Source organism: Pleurodeles waltl, chromosome 12 (assembly GCF_031143425.1).
Source record: "Pleurodeles waltl isolate 20211129_DDA chromosome 12, aPleWal1.hap1.20221129, whole genome shotgun sequence".
Lineage (NCBI taxonomy): Eukaryota > Metazoa > Chordata > Amphibia > Caudata > Salamandridae > Pleurodeles > Pleurodeles waltl.
In genome coordinates, this window is record NC_090451.1 from 27503546 (window position 1) to 27530437 (window position 26892).

The 26892-nt window shown below is 49.4% G+C and overlaps 1 protein-coding gene across 5 annotated transcripts in view; it reads left to right on the plus strand.

The window, feature by feature from the left end:
• Positions 1–26482, plus strand: part of LOC138267493 (hippocampus abundant transcript 1 protein-like) — an 83212-nt gene extending 56730 nt beyond the window's left edge. For all 5 annotated transcript variants that reach the window (XM_069216485.1, XM_069216484.1, XM_069216482.1 and 2 more), the window contains exons 3-12: positions 2732–2794; positions 3572–3699; positions 5380–5494; positions 6536–6754; positions 8549–8662; positions 16389–16460; positions 17258–17370; positions 22224–22321; positions 22923–23089; positions 24110–26482. In XM_069216485.1, coding sequence (XP_069072586.1) covers positions 2732–2794; positions 3572–3699; positions 5380–5494; positions 6536–6754; positions 8549–8662; positions 16389–16460; positions 17258–17370; positions 22224–22321; positions 22923–23089; positions 24110–24322 — 1302 coding nt within the window. In that variant the 3' untranslated portion in view covers positions 24323–26482. The remainder of the gene's footprint in view (positions 1–2731; positions 2795–3571; positions 3700–5379; positions 5495–6535; positions 6755–8548; positions 8663–16388; positions 16461–17257; positions 17371–22223; positions 22322–22922; positions 23090–24109) is intronic.
• The last annotated feature ends 410 nt before the right edge of the window (positions 26483–26892 follow it).

Sequence of the window (26892 nt, forward strand, 5' to 3'; positions counted from 1 at the left end):
GGACTTCTGTGGGTTCTGCCTTTGCGCCTGTGGACTCTGTGTCACTGAGGGTCCCCTATGACTCCCCCTCCAGGTTGAATCCTCCTGGGCCTTGATGGTCCCCGGCAGCATCATTTTCCACTAACAGCGAATTAGCCTTTGCCAAGGCTTGTTGGTGTAATCCTGCACCGACACCCATCTACAATCGTCATTCCAGCGTGGGATATCTTCTGCATCCATCAGGAACTCTTCTCTGACTGCAGTGATGACCTGTTCTTCCTCACAGTCGACCAACTCCTGCAAGTACAGCTGGGTGGGTAGTAGCTCCTACTCCTGGACTCCACTGTGACTCTTGGACTTGGTCCCCTCTCTCCACAGGTCTTCCTGTCCAGGAATCCACCGCTGGTTTCTTGTCTGGGTGTCTTATTTTCCTTCCTTTTGGATGGTTTGGGGAAATTCCAGTGATTTACTCCTGCATTCCTGGTCGCTGGGTGTACTGTGCTACTTACCTCTGTGGTTTTCTAGTACTCCCCTCTACACATTCCACTTACATAGATGGGGGTCCTGTGTTCGCATTCCATTTTTGTAGTATATGGTTTGGGCTCCCCCTAGGGTAGGGTTTCCCTTCTAGTATTTTGTGATATTGTGACCAAAAATAAAGTTCCTTTATTTTTGTCCAACTGAGTGTTTTCTTTCATGTGTTTAAGTCCTGTGTGATTAGTGGTTTTGCCTGAGCTTTGTATGTCTCCTAGATAAGCCTTGGCTGCTCATCCACAGCTACCTCTAGAGAGCCTGGCTTCTAAACACTGCCTACACTTCACTAGGCGATACCTGGACCTGGTACAAGGTGTACTTACCTTAGAAATCCATTACACACCAGGCCTGCTTCCTACAATGAGAAATGAGGACACTGGAACCTAGAAAGCTTCACTATTGCACTGCTTCACATCCTTGTAATTTAACTTTGAAGCTCCAGGTATGGCTAGATCTTTGGGGGGGCACTACTCAAAGACAAAATGTGAGAACTTAGGCACATTTGCATTATTAAAAACACCTGATGGCTTTTAGCAGGAAATGTCACAGAGACTACATATTTTTGTGTGATGGGGTGGCCATGATTGGAGGCCTTACTGATCCTACAAACTATGGTTGTCAGTGATGGAAGTTGAGAGTGTGTACTCACCGTAACCCGGTGTTAAAGCTGTTACTTCAGGTCCGAGAAGATATAATGCTGGGCCTGCCAAAAATATATTTATGATTACCATATACTCAGTACTGCTGTCATGGGTATGTCTCATGCAGCCGAAAGCCTGGAATCCGACCTCAGGTGTACTTTTCGACTCATCCGTTTTATTTTCCAAATCAAACCCCTTACTTGATAAATACTGTAGTACAACCACCTCCGAGTTACAACGAAGGCAGACAGTGTTAAAAGTCATTTGTCCGAATTTTCATTTCATATAATTCAAAGCCTTAACATAAAGTTTTAATTTCTCTTTTTTATGGCAAATTTAATGAAAGACTTGCCTGTCCTTTTCTGTGAGTTTAAAATAATACATTTTGGATTTCGTATGCCAAATTCAGGCAATATTTGTTTCGATTACATTGAGAGCCTGGTCCCTAGGAAGAAGGAAATTGTGAATTACTTGTGTGGGTACTGCGTTTTGATATTGTATCTCTATGGAAAAGACAATTGGTTTGTGCCAAAAACAAGCCTCCCTTCCATAAGCATGGGCCTGGTTCAGGGTGGTGATAGATAATGCCAACTTCTCTGCTGCCTCATTCAGTTTCGGTTGAGTTTTGTATAAAGACTGTAAAAGACACGTTTTTGGGAACTTTGGTCACAATTCTAATAAAAGAGCTCCCACGACCTCGGAATTACTGGCTACATGGGATGCATTTTTGTGATAACACCTCATCATTGCTTTGTGGGTTTCCAGAATTTTATGTTCACATTGAAATGTGGAATGTAGACACTTTGCAGACAGCGAGTGTGAGTGTGTGGGCCCTGAGTCTTACTTGCGGGTCTGACCACAGGGGCTCAACTTACTTGTGGCCGCTTCAGGCGGTCTGTTCAATGCTTGGCCATTAATGTCCCAGAAATGAGCTTCAGGAGTGGAAGCCATGCATCCAACGCAAAGTCAGGCGTAGAGGTAAAAACTTCGAGTGCAAACCTGATGGATGTTGCAGAAGCCAGTGGCATGTGGAGCCATAACTCGTGCATGCTCATGGGATGGCAACATGTACTTTTTGTGCATGGGATGGCAACTCACCTTCTTCTGTAGTAATTCTGCCCCTTCCAACAGTCCATCGCTGCGCAGCCCACACAAGGATCGAAGAGGTTCAGTCAGCATTGGGCTCGTAGGAGACAACCTGACATCTCTACTTTCCTTGTTTGAACACCTGTAAGCCGCAGTGCTTCGAGCATACCTTGTGTGCAGCTTAAGATACCCACCACTGTTTGTGGCATTTGTTATCCAGAGGAGGCATTTGAAGCCTTTGCTTTCAGTAAACTAAACATGCGACCAAAATAAACTGCTAATGTTTGTTTCTTTATAAAACATTGGCCCCAAGGGAACTATGCTAACCTATCTCAAGCCAACAGCACGCATGTGTTCTAGTGAAGCGATAATGGTTTAATTTGTTGAGAGCTTGTGTGGGGTGTGGTTAAAATCTATGGACTGTGGTTAAAATGCCAACTTGTAATGCGCTGCAAGATCTGATGGTTGGCTGATGAAGTGTCTCTTCACAGGTGCTGCACACCACCTTTCCACAGCACACCTTCCTGATGAATGGCCTCATCCATGGAGTCAAGGTAATGCCGGATGTGCCTGCATCTCTGGGCACGCGCAATCAGATGCCCATTGGTAGGTAGAATTGCAGCTCTAGGCCAGTGGGCAACCTTCAGAGTTCCTTTACTTTTCATCAAAGAGAAAGTTAGTATTCTCAAGCTATTAAATGCCAAAAGCTGTGCTTCTCCGAGTGTCTGCTCGAGACTGTGTTACAAAACACTGCAACAACTGCTCGTGGGTTGGGGCTGCTGTGGGACAGAACTATTGGATTGACAGTGGGACCATGTGACTAGAGAGTACTAGTAGGTCTCAAGTTAGACCAGCACTTGGTGCTAGTGTCTGACAGACGCTCACGGAGGAGGAAAAGGTGTGGCTCGTGGGGGCTGCTGTTAGACAGGCTGGCTGTCAGGATATTACTGGATAGGCTGGTTGTGTGAGACCGTCTCAGCAGAGCTGGCTCTTGAGGCAGGTTTGAGAGCAACAGCTGCTGAGTGGAATGGTTTTCCAGACTTGCGGTGGAGATGTGGCAGACCGTGATTGTGGAGAATGTTGTAGGATACAGCGTGTTTGGAATAGACCGTGGGAGTGGTGTTTTGGGGGCTGAGTAATTTAGTTGTGGGACATGGGGTGCTACATACGCAGGCGGTCGTGGTTGGTCTGGAATAGGATGATCGGCTGTGGTTTGGGAGAAGTTCTGGGCACTAGTATTGTGGGACACATTCTGGTCCTAGCATAGCCAAGAGCTACTTTGGACACTGGCGCTGGAATCGCAATGACGTGTGCTTTCCATCTCCCTCAAGGGTCTGTTGTCTTTCCTGAGTGCCCCTCTTATCGGGGCACTGTCTGATGTCTGGGGCAGGAAGTCCTTCCTCCTACTGACTGTCTTCTTCACCTGCGCTCCTATCCCCCTCATGCAGATTAGCCCATGGTGAGTAGAACAGATCCTCGGCCATCTGAAGGTAAGTGAAGGGAGGTTGTCTGCTGAGGGTGGGTATGGGTCAGTGCAACTCTGAGCAGCGATTGGCTCGATGTGGTCATGGAGGTATCTGGGGGTATGGGAGAGGAGGGCACTGTTAACAGAGATTGGGTAGAAGTGGGACACAGTTTAGCAGCCATTGGCAGAAAAGGAGGCTGAGATCGGCTGTAAGCAGTGATTGGATAAATCAAGATGGTTGTTGGTAGCTTGGGGATGATGAGACCTTAGTGATCGGGGTCTGTTTATTTGTTGCAGCATATAGAACATTAAACATGTATAATAAAACAGATGCACAAGACCTCTGCTTGGTGGTTCGATAGAGTCATAAGACAGAAAATCAGTTGATGTAGTCGACTGTGTATGAACTGTTTTAGCAGTCAAATAATTAACCATTGTTGTTGAGTTGGTTAGGTAGACATGTTTTGGATTGATATTAACAACCTTAGATCGTCGGGCACTTTAAAGGAGTATGGGTTAATGTGACCTTGGAGATCTCTTGTTCCATTGGGAAGACCTCACTTCCTGGTGGGAAGACCTTGCATTCTGTTTGGGGAACCTCATGTTCATTGGGGAGACCTTGCGTTCAGTCAGGGAGACATTGTGGTCCTTAGAGGAGTCCTCATGTTCCATAACGGAAACCACACGTTCGGTCGGGGAAACTTTCTGATCCGTAAAGGAGTCCTTACCGTCTGCAGGGAGTGACATCACTGTCTGCAGGGAAGTCCTTGTGGTCTCTGAAGGTGACCTTGCAGTCCCTGTGATCCTTATTTTTCAGATTGTGAGATGGCCGGCTGGTTGCCGGGCACAATCTGAAAGACGACAGACCTATTTGATAAGTTAGAGGATTGACACCTTGGGACAGCAGAGCTGTGGTCCTCTTCAGTACCTGCAACTGCTGGCACCACAGGTGCAACAGTACAGAGCCTCACAATGTCCGGTCTTGGGTTGGATAAAGTAGGGTTGCATCACATGTGAGGCACGTCAAAGTCCCATACCTACACAGTGTGAGGTTTCCTCACCACTGTACAGAACGGGGGCAGCCCCATTAGGGGAGTGAGTGCAGTGGTGCACACTGTTAGGACAATATCAATGGTTCAGTCTTGGTTGCTCGCTGTGCAAAGACACCTCCCTTGGGTGGTAAAATAACCTTATGGTGACAAAGTGACCTCTCCCTCCAGTAGGCTGTAGACAAGGCTTCTTTAATACATGGATGAACGGATGATCATGTATCAAGCCTGGCAGATCCACCTGGGAATGCACATAATTTTCTTGTTAGACGATTGTATACTTTGCAGAGCACATTCTCCAAGAGACCCATGTACTAGGTCACTGCACTGGGATCAGTGTTGCTGTAAGAATCACAGGAGTGGTGGTGAGGAGGTCCCTGATATTGGTGTTAAAGAACTTTGAAGTATAAGACACTTTCTTTGCTCACTCAGTCTTGCAGAATACTAACTGGAAGGACAAAGAGCCAACAGTGGAAGGAAGCGGGGCTGGAGGCGGAGGGTCCAGGTGCAGCAGCGCTGGCTAGTGGGCACTGGGTCCAGTGTGGATCTTCGGACTACACCTCCGGGGCAGCGGGAGGTTGGAGGTACTTTAACAATGGTTGTTTTTCATCTTTCTCTTCTGTAGGTGGTACTTTGCTGTCATCTCCATGTCAGGGGTTTTTGCTGTCACCTTCTCTGTCATTTTTGCATATGTTGCAGACATCACCCAGGAGCATGAGCGCAGCACGGCGTACGGCTTGGTGAGTGCATGAGTGTGAGGGTCACTGCGGGATGTGGAAAACAGGGGTTCTCCCAGGAACAAGAGTGCAGCAGGCGAAATGCTATTCTTTTTGTGCAAGCGTATTTTTATGAAGTTTAAAGCATCAAAATGTAGGCACATTTCATTGTATATCATATATATCTCAGACTCTTACCTCCAGATACCTACAAACTTCTTTTGGCTGACCTCGCACCCCGCCTTCATGGTGGTGCTTTCATCCATGCGACTGAAGACTAACAAGACAAATCATATTTGTTTTACATAAAAGATCATCACAAAGTTAACCCTCACCTCCCAGTCTCTTGAGAGACTAGTCCTATCATGCTGCACTTAGGCGAGCATGCAGTGTTCAAGACCTGGAAGCACATAGTGAGCAGTAGTTTCATTGTGCCTTCGACCTGCATTTATTCCTGTCAAGATTATTCATTAATTACTCGAAAGCGAGATATTCCAGAGTCTGGAGAGCCCCGGAGCCAGTGAGGGGCGATCTTACCTCTTCCATCGACATGCAGTAGGTATTTTTGCCACTCCTGGGCATTGCCTTGAAAGACCCTGGTATCCAGCTGGCTCAAGCCCACCTGCAACATCTAGGGGTCAGATCACATGGGCTATCCTAGTGTGTCCTTGGGAGCCTTCTCTCCTGCCGGCCTGTGGGATCTTAGCTTTGGCATTCCCTGCATGTTTGTAAAGTGTCTCCTTGCAGCCACAGCACGTCTGCCATCCTCGGTTGGCATTGGGCTGTGTCGGGTTAAGCGTTAGAGGTTAGTCATACAGACTTTTGTGGCATAGCCTGCGATTTGTAGCAGATGTTGAGTTTGTACGTCTTTCCCAGATGCTCATGTGATGCTTTGGTTGTTGTGCTTGTTGTGCACCGGCAGCAGAAGAAAGGGAGTAAATGTGGGGGGAATAAAGCCCAGATACCCAGCCTACAGGTCACTCGGATCTTATTCCCTCCTGCTCGAGGTGGGTTCCGGAGCTCTGTCTCAGGCAGTGAGGATTTCTTTTCTGCTTTCCGCCCTAGGTGTCCGCCACCTTTGCTGCTAGCCTGGTCACGAGTCCAGCTATCGGGGCCTGTCTCTCGCGTGCCTATGGAGATGCGTTGGTGGTGCTGCTGGCCTCGGGCGTGGCCCTGCTGGACCTCTGCTTCATTGTGCTGGTGGTCCCGGAGTCCCTACCAGAAGAGATGCGCCCTGTGTCCTGGGGCGCGCCCATCTCCTGGGAGCAGGCGGACCCCTTTGCGGTAAGGAGCCCAGAGAGCTGGAGGAGCGGGAGGGACAGGACACAGCTGCTAGGGGCGGGAGCTTTGTAGTCGGTGTTGGGAACTAATTCTCGCAGACCCTGGGTGATTCACTGCCTTCTGAAGGCCCACACTGTCAGCAGCTATTTCACCTGTTTAAAAGAGAAACATCAGTCAGCCTTGTGCGTAGGTGGCTCGTTGAATTTGGCCTATGGCAAGGTTCTAGGACATCTAAACCCTCATCCTCTCCCAGTCATGCAGCATTCATGAACAGAGAATGCAGTCGTGCAAAAAGCTTCTGTTTGTCAACAATCGCAGTCCTTTGTTTGTCATAGAGAGGCACAGATTCCCACCGCAGAGGACGTGCTGGACTTCATACTTACAGCTTCTGCCATGGGTGAATATATCTCTCTTTCTCTCTTTCTCTCTCTGTCCCCATCCCTCTCTCTCCCTCTAGCTCTCTCTCCCCCTCTCCCCCTCTGTCCCTCACTATCACTATCTCTTTCCCTTCATCCCTCTCTTCCTATCTCTCTCCCTCCTTCTCTCCCTTTCTCTCTCTATCCCTCCCTCTCTCCATCTCTTTTTCTCTCTCCCTCTCTCCCCTTACTCTTTCTCTCCCTGTCTCCCTCCCTCTCGTTCTTATCTCATACACTCTTCTCACTCTCTTCTCTCACACTTTCTCTCTTCTCTCTCTTCCTTCACACACTCTCCCTCTCCCCTCACACTCTTTTTCTCTTCCTTCACGCTCTCTCTCTTCCCTCACACTCTTATCTTTCTTTCTCTTTCTCTCTTATTCTCACCTTCTCTGATGATCCTCTCCACATCTTCTCAGCACATGTTTCCTCTCAGTGGAAGTCTCACACACTTGTCACCCTCATCATCTGTCACTCACAGCATCTCTTCCAACACTGAGGTCAAATGCTCTTGGATGTTGCTACAAACGGGCGAGTTGCTGCACTTAGGATACCCACTGCTTGGAGATCTGCACACTCAGGGCATACCCCGGAATGAAGGCACCAACCCTGAAAAAAGTTAATAATTAGATCTAAAAACCCGGTGTGCCATGATTAACTGTCCTCAAAGGTTGCAGTTCATTCTGACCCCAGGATGAGACCATCTTCCTGGAGAAAAGGAAAGTTAATGTCAGGTGTGGAGCTCCCTGTGGGCAGGCGGCTGAATCCCCCAGCAGCAGACTGCTGAGCTCCCAGCAGATGGGAGGCGCCGGGGGAGATGCTCTCTGTGCTCTCAGTATGTAAACAGCATTGGCCCTGCTTGGCAGAAGCCTGAGACCCCAGAGGGCAGACGAGGGCTGGCTCTCACCTCTGCACACCCCTTTGCCCCCTCCCATGCTCTAAGCGGCAGTGATGGGCACCGGGTCCCATCGCTCAGGGGCTGTAGGTGTTATCTACAGAGGCCAGGCAGAGATGGAGCGATCAGGCCCTGAGCTTCTGCTTGTAGATCGATGGTGCTAGTCTGTCTCAGCTCAGCGCCTGCAGCGGAGGATGTCGGATTCAGAGTGACGGGGAAACACTGATCCCTTGGCAGGATCTTAACAGGTAAATGGATTCAGTGATCCCAGGCATCTGCTTCTGCAAGCTGCTGGTGCTCAGCCCTGGCCAGCCGACAACAGCTAGTGAAGGTGCGGGGCTTGGTGGGGAACTCTGGACTCCACTGTCTCGCTGTGCCCCATAAAGGGGCTGAAAGTGGAGGATCTGGTGTCTTTTTAAAAAAAATTAAAAGCTGTAATTGTTTGTGCTCGGTTAGTACTTTATTTCTGGTGTTTCTTTTTGTTTCCAGTCACTGCGGAAGGTTGGCCAGGACTCCACGGTCCTTCTCATCTGCATCACAGTGTTTCTTTCCTACCTTCCGGAAGCCGGGCAGTATTCCAGCTTCTTTCTCTACCTGAGACAGGTGAGGACCTCTGTCCCTAAGCCATATGTCTTGTTGTAACAGATATGTGTAATCATCCCTGGGCAGCATCTGCAGATTATCTTGGCATTGAATGACACTACTTCCATCAGGAAGTATCTCTGCTGCGAGGCAGGGGACGTGGCATCTCAGTGCACGGAAGCCTATCCAGCCACACCGGCCTGGGTGGCCACTGCTACCACTGTGAGTTCCCTTCTTCAGTGCAAGCTTTGTGAGATCCCACGCTGCAGCTTTTAAAGGGAGGACATACCTCGCTGAGATGGAAGACATGTCTCCACACAAATGCTTTAGCTTTCGGTGGGCGGGTTATTCCTTCACAATAAATCCCATAGGATGTACTGAGATAGTTAGGCGGACAGGCAGTCGGTCACGGAGCCCGTCTGCCGAAACCTAAATCAGGCCCCTAGTGTCTCCGGCTGGTCTGCATGTGGCTCTCAGGGTCCAGATGTCCGTGGAGTAGAAGGTGTGGGCTGCCAGCGGGCGGGGAAACTCGGAGAAAGAGGTGGGCTGTCAGGGAGCACGGAAACTGAGAAATGGGTGGGGCCCGGGGTTCAGAGAGACCGAAAGATGGGTCGACACCCACAGAGCAGGGAAACAAAGATGGGTGGAATCCCAGAGAGCAGGGACGCTGAAAGATGGGTGGACTCCCAGAGAGTAGGAACACAGAGATGGGTGGACTCCCAGAGAGTAGGAACACAGAGATGGGTGGACTCCCAGAGAGTAGGAGCACAGAGATGGGTGGACTCCCAGAGAGTAGGAGCACAGAGATGGGTGGACTCTCAGAGAGCAGGGGCACAGAGATGGGTGGACTCTCAGAGAGCAGGGGCACAGAGATGGGTGGACTCCCAGAGAGCAGGGGCACAGAGATGGGTGGACTCCCAGGGGCACAGAGATGGGTGGACTCCCAGGGGCACAGAGATGGGTGGACTCCCAGGGGCACAGAGATGGGTGGACTCCCAGGGGCACAGAGATGGGTGGACTCCCAGGGGCACAGAGATGGGTGGACTCCCAAGGGCGACAGAGATGGGTGGACTCCCAAGGGCGACAGAGATGGGTGGACTCCCAAGGGCGACAGAGATGGGTGGACTCCCAAGGGCGACAGAGATGGGTGGACTCCCAAGGGCGACAGAGATGGGTGGACTCCCAAGGGCGACAGAGATGGGTGGACTCCCAAGGGCGACAGAGATGGGTGGACTCCCAAGGGCGACAGAGATGGGTGGACTCCCAAGGGCGACAGAGATGGGTGGACTCCCAAGGGCGACAGAGATGGGTGGACTCCCAAGGGCGACAGAGATGGGTGGACTCCCAAGGGCGACAGAGATGGGTGGACTCCCAAGGGCACAGAGATGGGTGGACTCCCAAGGGCACAGAGATGGGTGGACTCCCAGGGGCACAGAGATAGGGGCACAGAGATGGGTGGACTCCCAGGGAGAAGGGACAGAGAGATGGGTGGACTCCAAGGGAGCAGGGACAGAGAGATGGGTGGACTCCAAGGGAGCAGGGACAGAGAGATGGGTGGACTCCAAGGGAGCAGGGACAGAGAGATGGGTGGACTCCAAGGGAGCAGGGACAGAGAGATGGGTGGACTCCAAGGGAGCAGGGACAGAGAGATGGGTGGACTCCCAGGGAGCAGGGACACTGAGATGGGTGGACTCCCAGGGAGAAGGGACACTGAGATGGGTGGAGTCCAAGGGAGCAGGGACAGAGAGATGGGTGGAGTCCAAGGGAGCAGGGACAGAGAGATGGGTGGAGTCCAAGGGAGCAGGGACAGAGAGATGGGTGGAGTCCAAGGGAGCAGGGACAGAGAGATGGGTGGAGTCCAAGGGAGCAGGGACAGAGAGATGGGTGGAGTCCAAGGGAGCAGGGACAGAGAGATGAGCGGACTCCCAGGGAGTAGGGACATTGGGAGATGTGTGGACCCCACAGGGAGAAAAGACTCTGAGATAGGTGAACTCCCAGGGAGCAGGGACAAAGAGATGAGTGGGCTTCCAGAGAGAAGGGCTTCTGAGATCGGTGGACTTCCAGGGAGCAGGGACACCACGATAGTTGGACACCCAGGGACACAGAGATGGTTGGACACCCAGGGACACAGAGTTGGGTGGAATCCCAGGGACACAGAAATGGTTGACCTCCCAGGGAGCAGAAGTGCTGAGATGGGTGGACTCTTGGAGAGCTTGTAAACTGGTTTTTAAACCTCCTCGTTGTGAGAAAGTAGCCTCTTTCTAGCATGGTTACCACCATTTGTGGCCTGTTTGTCAGTGTGTTTTTACTGTCTCACTAGGATCCTGCTAGCCAGGACCCCAGTGCTCACAGTTTGTGGCCCATATGTGTTCTCAGTATGCTTGACTGTGTCACTGGAGTTCTGCTCACCTGAACTCCAGTGCTTATGCTCTCTCTTTACCAAATTTGTCACTATAGTCTAGTGACACCATATTTCATTCCAGATTGGCACACTTGACCCCCCCCCCCCCTTATAAGTCCCTAGTATATGGTACCTAGGTACCCAGGGCATTGGGGCTCCAAGAGATCATTATGGGCTGCAGCATTACTTTTGCCACCCATAGGAGCCCATTCAAAGGCTTCTACAGGACTGCCACTTCAGCTTGAGTGAAAAAGTGCACACACAATTTCACAGGCATTTTCACTGCACCAGGTAACTTCTAAGTCACCTATATGTCTAACCTTCAGTTCCTAAAGGCTAGGTGCAAAGTTACTGTGTGTGAGGGCACCCTTGGACTAGCAAAGGTGCCCCCACGTTGTCCAGGCCTAATTTCCCGGACTTCGTGAGTGCGGGGACACCAGTATAAGCCTGCACTACATATATGCCAATATATATATGTAGCTTCACAATGGTAACTCCGAATATGGCCATGTGAGGTGTCTGATAGTGAAACTGAACCCCCAATCCAAATCTGGTATTGGGGGGCAGTTCCATGCACCCTGGGGGCTCCACCATGGACCCCCAGTACTGCCAAACCAGCTCTTTGAGGTTTCCACTGCAGCCCCAGCTGCTGCCACCTCACAGACAGGTTTCTGCCCTCCAGGGGATTGAGCAGCTCAAGCCTAGGAAGGCAGAACAATGCATTTCCTTTAGGAGAGGGGTGTCGCACCCTCTCCCATTGGAAATAGGTGTTACAGGCATGGGAAGGGTATCCTCCCAGACCCTCTGGAAATGCTTTGAAGGGCACAAACCGTGCCCTTCTTGCATAATCCTGTCTACACTGGTTCAGAGAACCCCAGTCCCTGCTCTGGCACGAAACTGGGCAAAGGAAAGGGGAGTGACCACTCCCCTGTCCATCTCCACCCCAGGGGTGGTGCCCAGAGCTCCTCCATAGTGTCCCTGGCGTTAGCCATCTTGGATTCCAAGATGTGGCGACCCTCTGGGAGCATCTGAGTGTCCAGTGCCAGCAGGTGACATCAGAGACCCCTCCTGATAGGTGCATACCTGGGTAGGTAGCCACTCCCCCTCTCAGGGCTATTTAGGGTCTCTCCTCTGGGTGTTTCCTCAGATTCGGTTTGCAAGACTCCACCAGGACTCCTCTGCATCCTCTGCTTCAGCTTCTGACCGTCGGATCAACCGCAGACTGCTCCATGAACCGCTGTAACTGCAACAAAGTATCCAGGATGACTCCTGTGACCTGCAACTTTAGCTCCAGCCAGCAACTGCAACAGTTTCCAGGTTGTCCATGATCTAAGGACTGCCTGTCTTCACACTGCACCAGAAGAACCAAAGGAATCTCCCGTGGAGTGACGGAGTCACTTCCCTGCTTCCGCAGGCACCTCTCTGTGACGACGACCAGTACTCTCGGACTCCTCTCCTGTCGATGAGCGTGATCCCTGGAACCCAGGTGGTGGACTGAAGTGACCATGACTGACCAAAGGTCCAGCTGTCCAAATTTGGTAAAGATAAGGGATTGCTTCCTTATGCCAGACAGTACCCCTGTACATTGCGTCATCTGCAGCTCCTTGGGCTTCTGTGCACTTCTTCCAAAAGTTCTTTGTGCACAGCATAACCCAGGTCTCCAGCACTCTATTCTGCGACGCTCAGCTCGCTGAGTTGTTTTCTGGTTGCGTGAGATCCTTCTGTGTAGTGCTGCGATGACCGCACTTTCCAACTCCTTTGTCCCCGTGCCCGGGGCCTCCCATGGGTGCTGCCTGGTCTTCTGAGGGCTTTCTGAAGTGCTGAGAGCCTCCTCTGTCCGAGTTGAGACCCCCAGGTCCCTCCTGGGTCTGGGCAGCTCCTCTTTGACGCAAAACTCGTTCTTGATTGAACCAATGCTTGTTGGTGGAATCCAGTGATGCAAACAGCCTGCATCCAACGACTCGAAGTGGAACATCTCTTGCACCAAGCAGGAACCCGCTGCTATCTTTGGTGCATTTCTGTACTTTTCTTCCAACCTGAGAATCCACTTTTGCATCTTCCAGGTGGGCAGGGGCTCCTGTTCTTCCTGGACTCTTCGTCAACTTCTGGACTTGGTCTCCTCTCTCCCACAGGTCTTCAGGTCCAGGAATCCATTGTTGGTTGCTTGCAGTCTTGCTTGGTTCTTGCATAATCCTTCACCAATACTTGTAGTGTGTTCTGAGGAAACTTGCTGTACTTTACTCCTGCTTTCCTGGGCTCTGGGCTGGGGTACTTTACTTACCCTTGGTGTTTTCTTACACTCCCAGCACCCCTCTACACACTACACCTGCCTAGGGGGGAATCCAACTTTCACATTCCACTATTTTCTTATATGGTTTGTGTTGCCCCTAGGCCCATTGCAATCTGTTGTGTTTTTCACTGTTTGCACTATTCTATGACTGTTTACTTAACTGATTTTGGTTACTAGTGCATATATTGTGTACAATACTTACCTCCAGACGGAGTAATTCCTCTAAGATATTTTTGGCCTTGTGTCACTAAAATAAAGTAACTTTATTTTTGGTAACACTGATTACTGTGTGACTATAGTGGTATTGCAAGAGCTTTGCATGTCTCCTAGTTCAGCCTTGGCTGCTCTGCTACAGCTACCACTAGTCAGCCTAAGCTTCTAGACATTGCCTACGTTTCACTAGTAAGGGATAACTGGACCTGGTATAAGGTGTAAGTATCTTAGGTACCCACTACAAACCAGGCCAGCCTCCTACATTGGTTTAGTTGTGGGGTAAGTACTTGCAATCGCCTTACCACTTGGTCACTGGTGCTTTTCACAAGAAAAGTGTACTCCAATACTTACAGATATATACAGTTATACCTAGCAGTCACTTTTCACTTCCAAAAAGTTTTTTCAAACTTTTTAAAAGTTTTACAAAGTTCTGAAAAGTTTTTCTTTTAGTTGAAATAGTTTGCTTACTTCTTACTCTTCTCCCTAACTTTTTCTATCACTATGTCTTCTATTGAGGCTATCCCCAGGGTTGTCAAAACCACTTATGAAAATCTTAATTTAAAAAGTCTGAGGGGTCTCTGTTTACAAAGAAGATTTGGGATTGGGAAGAACCCTAATAAGGAGTTCCTCTTGAATCTTCTCTTACAAGATGACCAGGAACATCCTGATGGTCATGTGCAATCAGAAGAGGAGATAGAGGGAGATTCTGACCAGGTAGATTCAGGGGATGGTCCTTCCACAGAACTTTCCCTCAACAAACCACCTAGTGCAGGTGGTAGTGGGAAGGGGGCACACACAAGTAGGGCACCCTTCACCCCTAGAGGCCAGGTCACTCGGGTTACACAAGTTAGGAAATGATCAACCTCTGCTCACTCTTATGTCACTTCTGTGTCAGAAGTGTCCTACACATCCAACCCTGAGGATCAGTCCCTAGATAGGGAACTCAGAAAGCTGAGGTTGGAGGAGGCCAGACTGAGGCTACAGCAGCAACAGTTGGCCTTAGATAGGGAATCCCTAGCTGTGGAAAGGGAAGGACAGGGGTCGGGGTTAGTTCCCCATGGTGGCAGCAGCATTAGCAGTTCTAGAAGAAATGAGGACAACATTAGCTCCAGAAACTTACATAAAATTGTTCCCCCATACAAGGTGGGGGATGATATTCAAAAATGGATTGCTGCGCTTGAGAGAGCCTGTAAGGTTCAAAGGGTCCCTCGAAAGCAGTGGGCTGCTATACTTTGGTTATCCTTCTCTGACAAAGGGAGGGACAGACTCCTCACTGTTAGGGAGGAGGATGCAGACAACTACAACATGTTAAAGAATGCACTAATTGATGGTTTTGGCCTAACCACAGAGCAATACAGAATCAAGTTCAGGAAAACCAAGAAAGAATCTTCACGAGATTGGGTTGACTTTGTGGACTGTTCTGTGAAAGCTTTAGATGGTTGGTTACATGGCAGTAAAGTGTCGGATTACCAGGGCCTGTATAATCTGATTTTGAGAGAGCATATATTGAATAGTTGTGTGTCTGACTTGCCACACCAGTATCTTGTGGACTCAGATCTGACCTCTCCCCAAGAATTGGGAAAGAAGGCAGACAAATGAGTCAAAACAAGGGTGAGCCGAAAAGCTCATACAGGGGGTGACAAAGAAAAGAAGAAAGTTGGTGAAAAATCTCAGGATAAGTATGGGGGTAGAAGTAAACACAAAGAACCTTCTTCAGGTCCACAACACTCCTCTGGGGGTGGGGATAAATAATCTTCCTCTTCTTCTCACTCGACACACAATAAAAAGCCCTGGTGCTATGTGTGCAGAGGTGAAGGCCATAGGCTTTTGCACTTTTGCACCTTCTTCCAGGTGGGCTCCCGTTCTTCCTGGACTCTTCATCTATTTCTGGACTTGGTCTCCTCTCTCCACAGGTCTTGGAATCCATTGTTGGTTGCTTGCAGTCTTGCTTGGTTTTTGCATAATCCTTCATCACGACTTCTAGTGTTTTCTGGGGAAACTTGCAGTACTTTACTCCTGCTTTCCTGGGCTCTGGCGTGGGGTACCTTACTTACCTTTGGTGGTTTCTTACACTCCCAGCACCCCTCTACACACTACACTTGCCTAGGGGGAATACGACTTCGCATTCCACTGTTTTAGTATATGGTTTGTGTTGCCCCTAGGCCCATTGCAATCTATTGTTTTTTTCACTGTTTGCACTATTCTATGACTGTTTACGTACCTGATTTTGGTTACTAGTGTATATATTGTGTATAATACTTAACTCCAGAAGGAGAATTGCCTCAAAGATATTTTTGGCCTTGTGTCACTAAAATAAAGTAGCTTTATTTTTGGTAACACTGAGTATTGTCTTTTATTGTGTATAAGTGCTGTGTGACTACAGTGATATTGCAGGAGCTTTGCATATGTCCTAGTTCAGCCTTGGCTGCTCTGCTACAGCTACCTCTATCAGCCTAAGCTGCTAGAACACTGTCAGATTTCACTAATAAGGGATAACTGGACCTGGTATAAGGTGTAAGTACCTTAGGTACCCACTACAAACCAGCCCAGCCTCCTACACTCGTTCACTTGTATTTCACTTTTTCTTCCTTGAAAGAGGTTTTCATCCTTCTATCCCCGATGTGTGAAGGGAAAAGAGCTGACAAGGGTGTCATTAGGGGTTTCCCTGCAGGTATGACGTGTGCTGCTGGTGTTCAGGTCCACCCCACCCCCCAAACCCAGCTTTTGACACCTCGCCTCAGCCCCATAATATCTAAGGCGCTGCCCATGGGATTTCACTCTGAGCCGCTTGTCTCAGGATATGAGCTCTCTCTTCAAAGACGTCTCCTTCTGTTTCCTTGCAGGTGGTGGGATTTTCCTTGGAGACGGTGGCAGTCTTCATCGGCGTGGTGGGGATCCTCTCTATACTCGCACAGGTACAGTTTTGTTTCCTTCCTCCATCTTTTGGGAAACACTTGTTCCTTTCACATTCTCTTGTAGTCGCCCCCCCCTCAGTGCTCCTGTTACGGGTCTGTCCCCAGCATCTTCCTCTCCCAGACTGCTTCGCACCCTCTATGTTGTTACCTATAAGAATCAACAAAGAAAGAGAGTCTATAAACTAAAAAAAAAAATCAATCAATCTGTGTTTTATTGTGATTACCTGCCTTTCAATAGCGCTATATGTGAATCACCCATCTCCAAGCACTTTTGCTGCAAGTAGCGACATAATGTTTCCTTCCTGCAGCTGCAGGGCAAAAGAACAGTGCCATGTGAATCAAGCATGCATTGTCGGTGGCTTCCAGCACACAATTGTCACACATTAGGCGTGCTCGTGAAGGGAGATCCAGGCAGTTCGGGCCCACCACTCATCCGCAAGCTTTATCTTCTTGTTTGACATGCTTCAGCTGACTGCTGGGCGTTGGAGAGACCACTGGGCGTGAAACAGACCCCCCTGGCTAGTAGGCCGTGGGTGGAAATGGCAAAATATACTTCGGCTTGCTGTGGTGTCCAGTCACTGGTGGGATCATTCCTCACCCTTGAAACTCTGCCAGTGTCTTCTGTTGGATAACATCCACTGGCTTGTCAGTCTGCTCTTCTCTTCTCTCGGCTCCCCATTGGCTGCATTACTTTCTCACTGATTCCTCCTTTATTCCCTGTTTGCTGCCATCCCTGCTCTCCCATGTAACATTCCCTGCATCCATTCTCCCTCTGTAATGCCCTCTTCTCTCCCTAGACCGTTGTGCTTGGACTTCTGATGCGCTCCATAGGAAACAAGAACACCATCCTGCTGGGCCTGGGCTTCCAGATCCTGCAGCTCGCCTGGTACGGATTTGGGTCCCAGCCTTGGTAAGTTGTCTGGCCAGCTGCCTTTTTATCCCTTTGTATTGCATGGCCTCTTCTGGTTCCCCGCTTTAAAGTCATGTGGCTAGCTTTGGAACACTTTGCAAGAGCATAAGAATGCATACAGTCCCTGAAGTTAGTATTTTCTTATTATGACGCTTTTAGCCCCAGGTATGCAGGTACCTCATGAGGAGAGGTTTTTTAATTGGCTGTGTATCAGAGCATCTGCAATACTTTATTGGGTATTGTTGCTGAAGGCCTCTAGTTTTCACTGCAGCTGCAGAGCGTCTGGCTTGGCACCAGCCTCTGTATTGAGTCACTGATAAGAATGTATCATACCTGCGAGCACAGTTACAAATCAGCAGCAAACGTCCAGCAAGATATGCTCTTGTGTAGTCCAAGAATTAATGGAATGAGGTTCCCTCCCTGACAGAATATTTATGCAAAAAGCCGTGCCTAGGTACAAAAGGATTTCATTTTAAGTTCCATTTATAATAGTACGCATATTGCCTGTTGTAGACTCTCTGTTGGCAAGGACTAAGGGGCTGATTTAAGAGTCCCTAGCGCCTCCTTCTGCCACATTAGCGCAATTTTTATTTTTTACGCTAATATGGCCCAACGAGACCAACATTGCCGTGCCAAATGTACAAAATGGCGCAATGCATGTCTTGCACCACTTTGTAACCCTTTGCACTACATTATGCCTGTGCCAGGGCATTCCCCTGTTAGGGATTTCTTTGCGTCATTTATTTCTGCACTTTTAACGCCTGCTCAGGCAAGGCGTTAAAAGGAGGCACACCATTGATAACAATGGGCCTCATGGCCTTTGCAATTTTTACACTAATCCTACAAAGCTGCAACTAGCGTAAAAAATGTTGACACTGGTTCCCCTAACTACCGCCCTGGTGCGCCATATCTTAAATACGATATACACAAGGTGTATTTTGGGGGGCAAGGCCTAAGCTTCTTTAAAGCACAAGTGAGACTGGCAGGTGGAGGAGATTGTGATGTACACAGTGAATCATTCATGAAAGAATGCCCCTAGTCTATGCCTGTGTGTCCTTCATGTGCATGGAACCGACCTGAAGCCTATGGCGGAGAGCGGGTTCAGTCTCTCCGCGTGTCCGAGCTTGCTGGCAGCCAGAGAGGCAGGCCCACCAACCGTGAGGTATCTTCCTCTCCTCTGAGATGCTGTGCCATTGGTGATAGAACAGAGCTATGATTTGCGACAACCGTAGATTCACGAGAAGCGCAGACTTTCAAGGGATTGGCTATTCCTAGATAAAAAGAAATAAACATGGGCACTAAGGATTAAGGACTACCAATACTGAATCGGTGGTTAAGGTTTGTTAATCAAGAACTGGGTGTGTGAAGATAAGGCTAGTATTAAATTGGAAAAGGGTAACTAGATAAAAAAAGCAACTGAATCCTCTCAAATCATTGTTGCACCCCCCCCCCGTTCAAAGCAGTAGGTGCAACTGGAGAGGTGCGTCTGTGTCGATCAATGAATTTTTAAATTTCTCGTACTAAAGAACCTGAAACATTGATGCGGGTCATCGACTTGAATTAGTGCAAGCAGTGGCTGATGAGTCTGGTGTAAAGTTGTAGAAGTGCTCTGCGAGACTAAGAGGGTGTAGGACGGGTGCATGCGTGTCAAGTCCATGCGTGTCAAGTCCATTCACAGTCCTCGAACATGTTTAGTGCTTTACAGTTTAGGTGGAATCATTGAATATAGGATCTGGTGCCTGCTGCCGGTGTGTGAGTTTAAGGTTAGTAAGAAGCTTGCAGCCTTTGAGGTGCATCACGCCATGGTGCATAACTCGATTTGTTGAACAATGTTCAAAGTGTTTTTCAGTTCTTGACATTTTGGGCAGCCCTCTCACAACACTAGCCTCTGTTGTCTCCAAACCATCAAGGGGGCAACAAAATGTGAGATGAGCTCTCACTTGCAATGAGGCATTCCAGTCCAAAAAGCCCACACGTTTATTGCATGTAAAGAGCACCTCTAGTGGGTCACAGTATTTCAAGCAAGCTGCGAGTTGCTGTGTCCCGGGAATTCAGTCAGGAGGTTGTATTGCACAACCCTGAAAGCCAGTTCTTGAGGCAGAGTATTTTCTTCACTCCTTCAAGGTGATTCAGATACAGGGCCCTAGGTAGGGATAGTAACTTTTACCCTGTGACAAAGCTTGTGCTGTTCGGAAATTCACATACAATAATATAATGTATTTTCTGCCTTGGGAGAGTGCCTCCCAGCAGCAGATCACTTGGCATCTTTTTCAAACCTAGGATACTTCATGATGAAGCTTTTTCTGTGTCTTAAACTATCCCCATTTGTCTGTCGCTGGTTTGATGCCCTTGTCTCCCACTCCTCTCCCAATGAAGCACCGCTCCTTGCTTGTTTGATTCCTGCTGGCTCCCTTGTCTCCCACTCCTCTCTTAATGAAGCACCGCTCCTTGCTTGTTTGTTTCCTACTGGCTCCCATGTCTCCCACTCCTCTCTTAATGAAGCACCGCTCCTTGCTTGTTTGTTTCCTACTGGCTCCCATGTCTCCCACTCCTCTCCCAATGAAGCACCGCTCCTCCCTTGTTTGATTCCTGGTGGCTCCTGTGGCTCCCACCCCACCCCTAGTGAAGCACCGCTCCTCCCTTGTTTGATTCCTGCTGGCTCCCATGTCTCCCACTCCTCTCCCAATGAAGCACCGCTCCTTGCTTGTTTGATTCCTGCTGGCTCCCATGTCTCCCACTCCTCTCCCAATGAAGCACCGCTCCTTGCTTGTTTGATTCCTGATGTCTCCCATGTCTCCCACTCCTCTCCCAATGAAGCACCGCTCCTCCCTTGTTTGATTCCTGGTGGCTCCTGTGGCTCCCACCCCACCCCGAGTGAAGCACCGCTCCTCCCTTGTTTGATTCCTGCTGGCTCCCATGTCTCCCACTCCTCTCCCAATGAAGCACCGCTCCTTGCTTGTTTGATTCCTGCTGGCTCCCATGTCTCCCACTCCTCTCCCAATGAAGCACCGCTCCTTGCTTGTTTGATTCCTGCTGGCTCCCTTGTCTCCCACTCCTCTCCCAATGAAGCACCGCTCCTCCCTTGTTTGATTCCTGGTGGCTCCTGTGGCTCCCACCCCACCCCTAGTGAAGCACCGCTCCTCCCTTGTTTGATTCCTGGTGGCTCCTGTGGCTCCCACCCCACCCCTAGTGAAGCACCGCTCCTCCCTTGTTTGATTCCTGTTGGCTCCCGTGTCTCCCGCTCCACCCCACCCCTAGTGAAGCACCCTCCTCCCTTGTTTGATTCCTTGTGACTCCTGTGTCTCCCCCTCCACCACCAGTGAAGCACCGCTCCTCCCTTGTTTGATTCCTGTTGGCTCCCGTGTCTCCCACTCCACTCCACCGCACCCCCAGTGAATCATGGCTCCTCCTTTGTTTGATTCCTTTTGGCTCCTCCGTCTCCCACTCCACCCCCAGTGCAGCACCTCTCCTCCCTTGTGATTCCTGTTGGCTCCCATGCCTTCTCTCTACCCACCAGTGAAACACCACTCCTTCCTTGTTTGAATCCTACTGGCTCCCTTGTCTCCCACTCAGCTTCACTTCCCAGTGAAGCACTGTTTCTCTCTTTTTTTGGTTCCTGTTGGTTCCTATGCCTCCCATTCCACCCTGCAGTAAAGCACTGCTCCTCCCTTGTTTGATTCCTGGTGGCTACTGTGTCTCCCACTCCACTCCACCGCCAGTGAAGCACCGCTCCGCCCTTGTTTGTTTCCTGGTGGCTTCTGTCTCCAACTCCACCCCCTGTGAAGCACCACTCCGGCCTTGTTTGATTCCTGGTGGCTCCTGTGTCTCCCACTCCACTGCCAGTAAAGCACCGCTCCTCCCTTGTTTGATTCAAGTTGGCCCCTGTGTGTCCCATTCCACTCCAATGCCAGTGAAGCACTGGTCGTCCCTTGTTTTGATTCCTGGTGGCTCCCATGCCACCGCAGTGAAGCACCGCTCCGGCCTTGTTTGATTCCTGTTGACTCCTGTGTTTCCCACTCCACTGCAGTCCACCGCCAGTGAAGCACCGCTCCGCCCTTGTTTGATTACTGTTGGCTCCTGTGTCTCCCTCCACTCCACCGCCAGTGAAGCACCGCTCCGCCCTTGTTTGATTACTGTTGGCTCCTGTGTCTCCCTCCACTCCACCGCCAGTGAAGCACCGCTCCGCCCTTGTTTGATTACTGTTGACTCCTGTGTCTCCTTCCACTCCACCGCCAGTGAAGCACCGCTCCGCCCTTGTTTGATTCCTGTTGACTCCTGTGTTTCCCACTCCACTGCAGTCCACCGCCAGTGAAGCACCGCTCCGCCCTTGTTTGATTACTGTTGGCTCCTGTGTCTCCCTCCACTCCACCGCCAGTGAAGCACCGCTCCGCCCTTGTTTGATTACTGTTGGCTCCTGTGTCTCCCTCCACTCCACCGCCAGTGAAGCACCGCTCCGCCCTTGTTTGATTACTGTTGGCTCCTGTGTCTCCCTCCACTCCGCCACTGAAGCACTGCTCCTCCCTTGTTTGATTCCTGGTGGCTCCTGTGTCTCTTACTCCACCCCCAGTGAAGCTCCGCTCCTCCCTTGTTTGATTCCTGGTGGCTCCTGTGTCTCTCACTCCACCCCCAGTGAAGCAGCGCTCCCTGCTTGTTTGATTCCTATTGGCTTCCCTGTCTCCCCTCTACCCTCCAGTGAAACACTGCTTATTGCTTGTTTGATTCCTATTGGCTCTCGTGCCTCCCACTCCACCCCCAGTGAAGCACTGCTCATTAATTATTTTATTCCTGTTGGCTTCCTCCCACCCCACTTCCAGTGAAGCACTGCTTATGCCACTGCATTTCTTGTTACCTAGGATGATGTGGGCAGCTGGAGCTGTTGCAGCGATGTCCAGTATTACCTTCCCAGCCATCAGTGCCATTGTGTCGAGGAATGCTTTGCCGGACCAGCAAGGTGGGTACCTGCTGCCAGGCCAGTGCTCAGTGTGCTCGGGAGAGTAAGGCTGCCTCCTTTCATGGAGGGATGGTTTTAGGGTGAGGTAAACCTGTGCACAAGAGGGGCATACAGGGCCACATTGGGTGCTTCTTGTGAACACTAGTAACACTTTCAGCTCTTTTCTGAGGTCTTTTGTCTGAAGCAATAAAGGTTCTCCTTGGAAGAGTGAGAGGTGAGAGAGCCTCGTGCTGACCCCGACTCCCAGTATCTGAATTGGCGAGCGGTACAATTGTTCCCAGACAGAGGGATATGATTAGTGGACACTGCTCGTCACTCATAGAACAGTCCAGTGAGGGCTTTTTCACATTTGAGGACTTACCTGTACCAGAGGATAGGAGCTGTTGAATACATTAAGGTGTTTGCTGAAGGGATACCCTCAAAATATGCTGCCCGATTAAAGATGGCCCTATTTCTAAAGCGTGCCACGATGAGGAGGGCAGATGAGTGGGGTAGAAGAAGAACACAGATGCTTGCATGCAACAGTAGCCTAAGATCAAGTTGTCCCCATTCTGTCTGTTTTTGCTGGCGCAGCTCCTGATCCATCCTCTTCCATTCGCAGGTGTGGTCCAAGGCATGATTACAGGGATCCGCGGCCTCTGCAACGGGCTGGGCCCAGCGCTCTATGGCTTCGTATTTTACCTCTTCCATGTGGAGCTCGATGAGCTGGAAGCTGTGGAAACCCAGGATAAATCTGCGAAACCCAACATGGCGAACCCGTCTGACGAGGTACCTATTGCAGCTCTGGCAAAATATCTTCTGATATATTCTGTCCAGTCCGTGGTGGCTTACACCTCTGATGAGGCACCTGTTGTGTCGCTGTCCCGCTCCAGCAAAATATGGTTTTCAACCCATCCGATCCAGGGTTCACGTTTGGCATTCAGTTAGTTTCTCCTCTCCAGCCCTCCCTTGCCTCCATCTCCTGACACCTTGTCCTCGATTGCTGTGCTCCCATTCCCTCAGCTGCAATCATCATTTAATTCCCCCTCACCCCTTCCTTTCTACTTGCATTTCCTATGACCCCTGGCTGACCTATTGTTCATCCTCTATTGTTGCAGGGAAGGCTGAAGTGAGTGAAATAGTGGTAACTCAGTATCCCATTATCAGTACCTCTCTGTGGTGTATCATTCATATGTAGAGGTTCTTTCTGTTTGCCCCTTTTATCTCCATATGGTCCTTCTCCACCCGTGTTGGCCTATAGACCAATGTCCTCTTGTAGACCCCTTCCTGCTGTATGCTCAGAGAAGCAGCACTTATTCTCCAGGCCCCATTTGCTCATTTTGGTCTCTCCTCGCTTCGTTTTTATTTCTCCGTAGGTCTGGTCCCATTCTTTCCACGAGTACCTTGCACACACTCTCTTCAGATTATTACCTTCCACACCTCTCTATTTTCTCTCCTCTGATTCTGGTTCAAGCCCCCGTATGTTGCATTTTGTGACTCAGAGATTATCTTCCCGCCCATTCTACACCTTATTGTATCTCCAGTCTTGTGGTCAATTCCTCCCCTGCCTCAGATCTTCTTATTCCAGCACATCCTCTCAGATGCTGGGCTGGTTCAGTTCCCCCTTTCTTCTCCCCCCTCTGGAGTTATGTATTTTGCAGGCCATTCCAGGACTCACTTTAGCTTTTGTTTACATTTCATGTAGTTGTGTTACTTCAAGAGACCCCTATCTCTTGCAACTCCTGCCTCTTCCTCCCTGTTGGGCTCCATTTAACACTTTGTAACCTCTATCCGATTTCCTCTTCACAGAGTAGTATCATTCCGGGACCCCCCTTTGTCTTCGGTGCCTGCTCTGTTCTGTTATCACTCCTCGTGGCCCTCTTCATCCCGGAGCACCCGAACATGGCATTGCGATCCGGAGCCCACAAGAAGCACGGCAACGGGTCCCAGAGCCACTCCCACAGTGCGCAGGCGGATAGCTCTGACGGCAAGAAGCCCCTCTTGGAAGACAGCAGCGTATGATGAAAGCCTAGAGGCCGCTTGGGTTGCCCATCACTATCCAGCAAAGACTGTACTTCCTGGAGTTTGGCAAGTGTGTGAAAGGGATTTGACTGTCGACTCAAGGTTTCAGTGGAGTACACTGATGTCGTTCCTTACTCTGCCAAAAAGAAAACTATAATGGGGCCAAACGCTGGAGTGGTGCTAGCGGTGTGACGTGCCAGGAGAGGCTGCTCTCTTCTTTGATGGAACAAGGGGGCCTTCAGGAGAAATTTATCTTTCCTGTGCGGACAGCTATCTGCCAAGTATTATGTCGCCAGCGACGCAGAAGACTACTTCCTTATATTTAAAATATGCAAAATGTTAATTTATATCGCTCCATGCCCACAAAATGGCTTTCCATGTTGATTGACCACTAGAGCCAACTAATCTACGTCTTTGCTAACTGTGACCGTTACACATGAAACTATGGGACCAGGTTGCAGTACATGGTGCTGGGTGCTTTCAGGAATTGAGTGTAGCGCAGAGACCAATGCTGGCCGATGGAGGAGAGAAGCTGGTGTGCTTGGGTGACTGGACACGGAAGGCCCACATGTGTGTGTGCACTCCAAGGTCTAAGGCGCAGCGTGGGCAAACCTCATGTAAGCTGCTTACACGCAGTTCCACATAGACAGATGAGTTCTGGCTTGAAGGTATGGGCAGGTTTGTATTGCACTGACGTTTGAGGCAGGATCTGGTTTTATGGAATTCCTTTAACCAATAACCTCATTCCTATTTTGGGTAGATTAAGCAGTTGTGTGGCTCTATTAAATACCCAGAGTTCTAATCATTTTTTGATGCAAACGGTTGACTGGTGGCTGAGTGCACTGCGAACAGACCTTCTGTGTGCCCTCATCAAAAGCGTCTTGTGAGCAATGTCGTGCATCTGTCTCAGTGTTGCCCTCTCCTGTGGAGTGAATGTTCTGTCCTGATGGTTCCTGAGAGCTATAGGGAGGCAGGCAGGCCTGGGTGTATGATTTTCCTTTTTTCTGCACACAGTGTGTGCCTCTCTGCGTGCATGTGTGAGTTAGATTCCTGGATCTCTCCAAGTGTCAGCAAGAGAAGAGTATTGTGAAGCGTAGGGAACCAAGTTGAAAGAAGACAATCTCTTCTTCTTTCATGCAACAGGTTCAGTACCCCTGTGGACAACCATGGCATCTGAACATATCTTGCCCTCCAATCCTTTGTGCAGGAAAACTTTGTCTATCCTTCTACCTGGGAGGGTGCTGCTTACTGAAGCCTCCTGTTATCTGGAATCTACCACCTTTGCTGCCAGGCATCCACTTTTGGTGCAGTGTGGAGGGCGTGGAGGCGTGAAAGCTTCCTGTGATACTCGAAACATCTATTTACTGTTGTGATGAGTCTTACTCTGAAAGACTACAGAATCTTGAGAACAGTACAGAACAGTAATCTCGTCTCTTGTGTGGTGTGCTTTTTATTTCAGAGAAACTCAACATTTTATTCAAGACCGCGTGACCAAGGGCAGTTTGAAGGCAGCTCTAGCTATGAGATCCTGCGTCTTGCTATGTGGCCCTTTCCTCTTCTAAAACCTGGGTTTTCACTAGTGAACACAAGGGACGGCTAATCTTAGCCTGTTCAGTAGCTTTGTGTGGGTCGTAGTATAAGTAACAAGGCATCTCTGGTGGTAGAGTTTGGTACAGAAATGATCTTAAACACCTTTTCTTTTGTCAACTATGGCTTGTGGTGTCCCCAAGGACTTTTTCCTATCCCCATGTATTTGCAGTATCCTTAAGAGGCCGTTGATGTCACCATACTTACTCAAACACACAAAAGGTGATGGGAGGAATGTTCGCAATGAGTCTAACCACTAACAATGGCTCCGGGTAGCATTCCATGGGGTTCCATGTGCAGTTACAGATAATGGAAGGGGGACTCTACAGGAGACCAGAATTTTTCAGAACTAGAGGGTTCTATCTGGACAGACTAGTGCCAGTTTAGTTATGAAGTGGACCATTGCTGGACTGTGTGAAGATTAGGGAAAAAAACTATTGGAGGCATCAACAATTTTAGGGCTATACTAGTGAAATTGATTTATTCAAGAAATTCCAGTCAGTGTTCTCAGTCAATTCACAGACAAAATGTTTGTTTCATTAAAGTATCTTGCTATGAAGGAGGCTTTACCAACACGTTTCCTGACACTCACTGTTTCTTCATCAGGGCATAGACTATATAACTGTAGAAATAGTGGAGTCACAACATTTGTGCATACATTGGATATTACAACAAAAGGAAATGTAAAAGGATTCAAATTGGGAAAAAAAAAAACATAAACCGTAACATCACATATTAACATACACATTTCACTGGTAAGAACACAAAATTAATACTTGCTGTTAATTTGATAAATTAATGGAAATTATGTATTCGGACCTACTTCATGAATATCATTAATATTAATTAAGTAGGTCGCAGATTGTGCATGTAGGAAGCTGGCCTGGTGTGTGGTGGACACCTATGGTGTTATCACCTTATACCAGGTCCAGGTATCCCCAATTAGTCAAGGGTAGGCAGTGCCTAGAAGCCAGGCTCTCTAG